Raw genomic sequence first — 4156 nt, 5'->3', positions numbered from 1 at the left:
GATTTACTTTACAAGTCCCCCACCCCCATCTCCACCCCACCTCCAACCCTTTATATGTTTTTCTCCCATTTCGAAACCCTCCTACCTGTCAAAAGCCTCCGCAAAACTCATAAGAAAAAAAAAACATTCAATTAATTTCTTCATAGTTCAAATCTTTACCAAGAAAAAAAAAATTCTTCGATTCTTCTTCAAAGAAAAAACCATGATTGAATCTGTTGTTTTTTTACAACATTTCAAAGCGTACCCTTTTTCTTAAAAATCCTAAAAATCATTATTTACATTTACATTTTCTTTTATTTGAATTTTTCATAATTTTTATCTACCAAAGATCCTTCATAAACCTAGAGTTCTCATACCTCCATTCTTCAGTTGTCTATAATTTTGTTGTTTATTATTGACATCTCAATGGAAAAAGAAACTGCGGATAATCTACAAAATTCACCTGATCGTGAAGCTCTGAAAACTGAAGAAATCATAAAAAACAATGTCGATTTCTCATTAGTAAAAATTAAAGTTGAAAAAATATCGAAAGAAAGGGATTCAGGTGTGGATGAATGGTCACCGGTTCGGGTTGAACCCGATTCATTGATCATTAGTGTTGAATCTAATTCTGAGTCAATGCGCTATACTGTTTCTTCTAATAGTAGTGAGCTTTCATATTTAGATTGTGTCGAAGGGCCTCCTTTAACTATTGTGCCTATTTCTTTTATTGAGACTGAGTATTTCAAAGAGACAGATGAAGAAACTATGCCTATTGAGCATAGGCCTTTTAAAATGGTTGTATGGTTCCAAATTTTAACCTCTTTTAAGCTATAAAATTTAAAATTTAGCCTATTTTTTATGACATCTCAATTTTTAATTTATTCAACTATGTAGTGAAATGGCGTGGTTTAGCTACTTTTAACCTCTTCCAAGTGATGCAATTTACAATTTTAGCTTATTTTTATAACATCTTTATCAATCAACTTAGCCTATTATTATGAAATCTTTATCAATCAACTATGTAGTGAAATAGTGCGGGCGAAAAACTTTTAAGCTCTTTTTAAGTGACACAATTTACAGTGAAATAACATGGGCTAACTTTTTAAACTCTTTCAAGTGATACAATTTATACTTTTAGCCTATATTTATTACATCTTAATCAATTAACTATCTAGTTAAATAGATAGGATAGGGCCCAATTTTCAGCTCGGTAATTGAAAATATTGCTAGCCACTGTTATAATAAAAGTTTCATTTTCCAAAATAGCCACCTTTAAGTGTGGGGCTAACTAATATTAGGTAGACATTGAGATGTCATACATTACTAATCAATCTCTCTCTATCACAAAAGGTATGTGTGAGGTGTGTCATACATACTATCCCTGTGGAATTACACTGAATTTGTTGTTGTATTGATATATATACATATTGAAGAAAGATCCTAATTCTACTATGTTTAAGAATGTTACGCTTCGATATTAAATAATTTGTCTTTTAAGTTAAATGAAGTGTTTCTTGTGTCTATTTAATCAACTGTTATTGTATCTAGTGCTTATAATATTGTCTTGTTTTAGGGAGTTGGCATGTGTAACTTAGGCAACACATGCTTCTTGAATGCGGTTGTACAATGTTTTATGCACATCGTGGTGTTGCTTCAGCTACTTGCATCGATTGATCATGTATCACCATGTGATAGTAAGTATCAACTTATAATTTCCCTTTATTTTAATTCATTTTAATGGCTCTTATACCTTAGCTTATTCATGTCATTTCTTGTTGCAACTCTCTTGACCAGATTCTGCGTAGTTTGCATGATTCGAGAGATAGTTGACCTTTCTATGTCTGGTGTCTCTAATAATGTCACACCAAATAATATTTTTAGCCACTTGAGAGGTATGTTTTAATATATCTTGTTTGTTGATTTAACATGATATATATCCCCCTTCTTAGACACAGACACACATGGAACCGGGTGGGTTCACACGAACTTATGCTCCCATCTCTAAACTACTTATAGTTAACCTTAGTCATTTATTTATTTCCTTTTGAAGTTTACTTTAATTTTACATCAAGGGTTATAATAAAATTCTCATCAATGAAGTACATAAACGATAATTTGAGTAATAGAATTGTTTTTAAAATAGAAAAACTCATCGAGGACAATTGTGAAATGAATAATACATTTTTTATAGTAGTATTAATTATAGTTTGGTTGTCAACTTGCGGTTTGTACCTCTGTGCCAACTATGTACCTTATACATCTTTGTATTACTTAACTTTGGGAAATCATCAGTTTTTTCGCCTACTTTCCGTCCGAATCAACAAGAAGATGCACATGAATTCTTACAGTGCTTTCTCAATAAGCTTGAAAGTTGTTGTTACAATTTAGAGCCACAAGACAACATTGTGAAGGAGGCCTTTGGTGGTCGCCTTGTGAGCATGGTAAGCATTACATGTTTGTTCTCTGTATTTTATCTTAATTTCTTTAGTCTAGTTGTTTACGTTTTTTGAACTACTTCGTAATGCTTTTACTTGAGTCGAGGGTCTATCATAAACATCCTCTCTACCTCTCAAGGAAGGGATAAGGTCTGTGTATACTCTATCATCTCCAGACCCTACTTGTAAATATTAAATGTATGTTGTTAGTCTATTTTTCTCAATTCACAGCTTCGTTGTTGCAATTGTTGTCATTTATCTGTCACACACGAGCCTCTAATAGACCTAAGCTTGGAGATTGTGGACGTTGACAGTGTACCAGAAGCATTGGAGTCTTTCACTAAAATCGAGAAAATTGAGTTTTCTTGTGAAATGTGCAAGACACAAGGGCCATTTGAGAAGCAGTTCCTCATCGATCGTGCCCATTCTGTTGCTACCCTTTGTTTGAAGAGATTCAAAAATGACAGGTTTGTTGTTCAAGAAGTGGACAAGCATGTTTCATTTCCGCTGGAATTGGACATGCTTCATTACACCAACAAAATCAATAATGTGAGTATTTGCATTTGGAGTTTTATGTACATTCTATCTTTTATTAGCAGTTACATGATGTTGTTTCCTTTTCTCAACAGGAAGAAATGAAATACGATCTGTACGCAGTTATAGTGCATTCGGGGTTTTCATTCTCTTCAGGACACTATTACAGCTTCATTCGTTGTAATCCAAATAAATGGTACAAATTTAATGACGAGCAGGTATGGAAAATTTCCTTACTTTGTTAGATACGTTTTGAGCTTACGACAACTAACTTGATATTTGTTTGATTTTGTCATAGGTTCATTGGGTTCACCAAGATCTTGTTTTGGTAGAGTAGGCGTACATTTTGTTTTATGCCAAGAGAGGCACTCCGTGGTTTTCAGATTATAGACAAATCCACAAACCCTTCTTAAATCTGGTTATCCCCTCAACTTCTTCGTGCTTTCCAAATAATCATGCTTCTGATGTTGGTGAATCCAATCATGCGTCAAATGATACATATCCGAAGCCTATACCCAACAAGAGAATCAAAGGAGACTGTTAGCACTCGTCTAATCTACAGATGGTTTACACATGGAAGATTTAAGGAAATTAGAAAGTAGAATACTTTATCTTATAAGTTATTTATTTGGTAGTAGTTGTTTGCAGTAGAATAATACAACTTTTCAAGTATTTATTATTTCAACTTATGTGTGTAGATTATTAATATTTATTACTAGTTACGTTTAGATTATTAAGATTTATTTATTTATGATATTTACTCTTATTCTATTTTTATTTAACGATCAGATATTTAAAAAGAGTTCATGTTGTAAATTCAATAAAAATCACTTTGACCACGCGAAGTTCAGATAAATTTATTAATTACATATATTTACAATCAAGTTTAATATATATATATATATACACACACACACAATAAAAAACTTATAACATTAATTTTGGAGAATATAGAAAGAAAACTTCTCAATGCGTCACGACCCAATTCGTCGGGTCGTGTGAGCACCTACTCTAACACCAAGATAGGAGAACCCTTACCAACCAATGTTAAAACAAGCAATACGGAAATAAACAAAATACTTTGAAATTCATTTAATACCTTAAAACTTCATGAGAGCAACAATTTTAAATAAAGTCTTTAGAAATGACTGAAAAACCGTCCCCAAAGAACTAGTCTAAATAGGTACAAGAGCTACTAAATGAAT

The 4156-nt window shown here is 32.4% G+C and overlaps 1 protein-coding gene across 1 annotated transcript; it reads left to right on the top strand.

Annotated features, from left to right (window-relative positions):
- The first annotated feature begins 405 nt into the window (after positions 1 to 405).
- On the top strand, positions 406 to 3288 carry LOC107059511 (ubiquitin carboxyl-terminal hydrolase 20-like). The gene is made up of 6 exons (XM_015306078.1): positions 406 to 777; positions 1556 to 1676; positions 2275 to 2423; positions 2649 to 2966; positions 3047 to 3169; positions 3250 to 3288. The coding sequence occupies exons 1-6, from the start codon at positions 406 to 408 to the stop codon at positions 3286 to 3288; spliced, it is 1122 nt and encodes a 373-aa protein (XP_015161564.1).
- The last annotated feature ends 868 nt before the right edge of the window (positions 3289 to 4156 follow it).

Source organism: Solanum tuberosum, unplaced genomic scaffold (genome assembly GCF_000226075.1).
Source record: "Solanum tuberosum cultivar DM 1-3 516 R44 unplaced genomic scaffold, SolTub_3.0 scf00022, whole genome shotgun sequence".
Classification (NCBI taxonomy): Eukaryota; Viridiplantae; Streptophyta; class Magnoliopsida; order Solanales; family Solanaceae; genus Solanum; species Solanum tuberosum.
This window is presented reverse-complemented; position numbering and strand designations above follow the sequence as displayed.

Coding starts and splice junctions, on each gene's coding strand:
- LOC107059511 (XM_015306078.1), top strand. CDS start 406: ATGGAAAAAGAAACTGCGGATAATCTACAAAATTCACCTGATCGTGAA. Junction 2,424..2,648: donor GTGGTCGCCTTGTGAGCATG/GTAAGCATTACA, acceptor CTCAATTCACAG/CTTCGTTGTTGCAATTGTTG. Junction 3,170..3,249: donor ACAAATTTAATGACGAGCAG/GTATGGAAAATT, acceptor ATTTTGTCATAG/GTTCATTGGGTTCACCAAGA.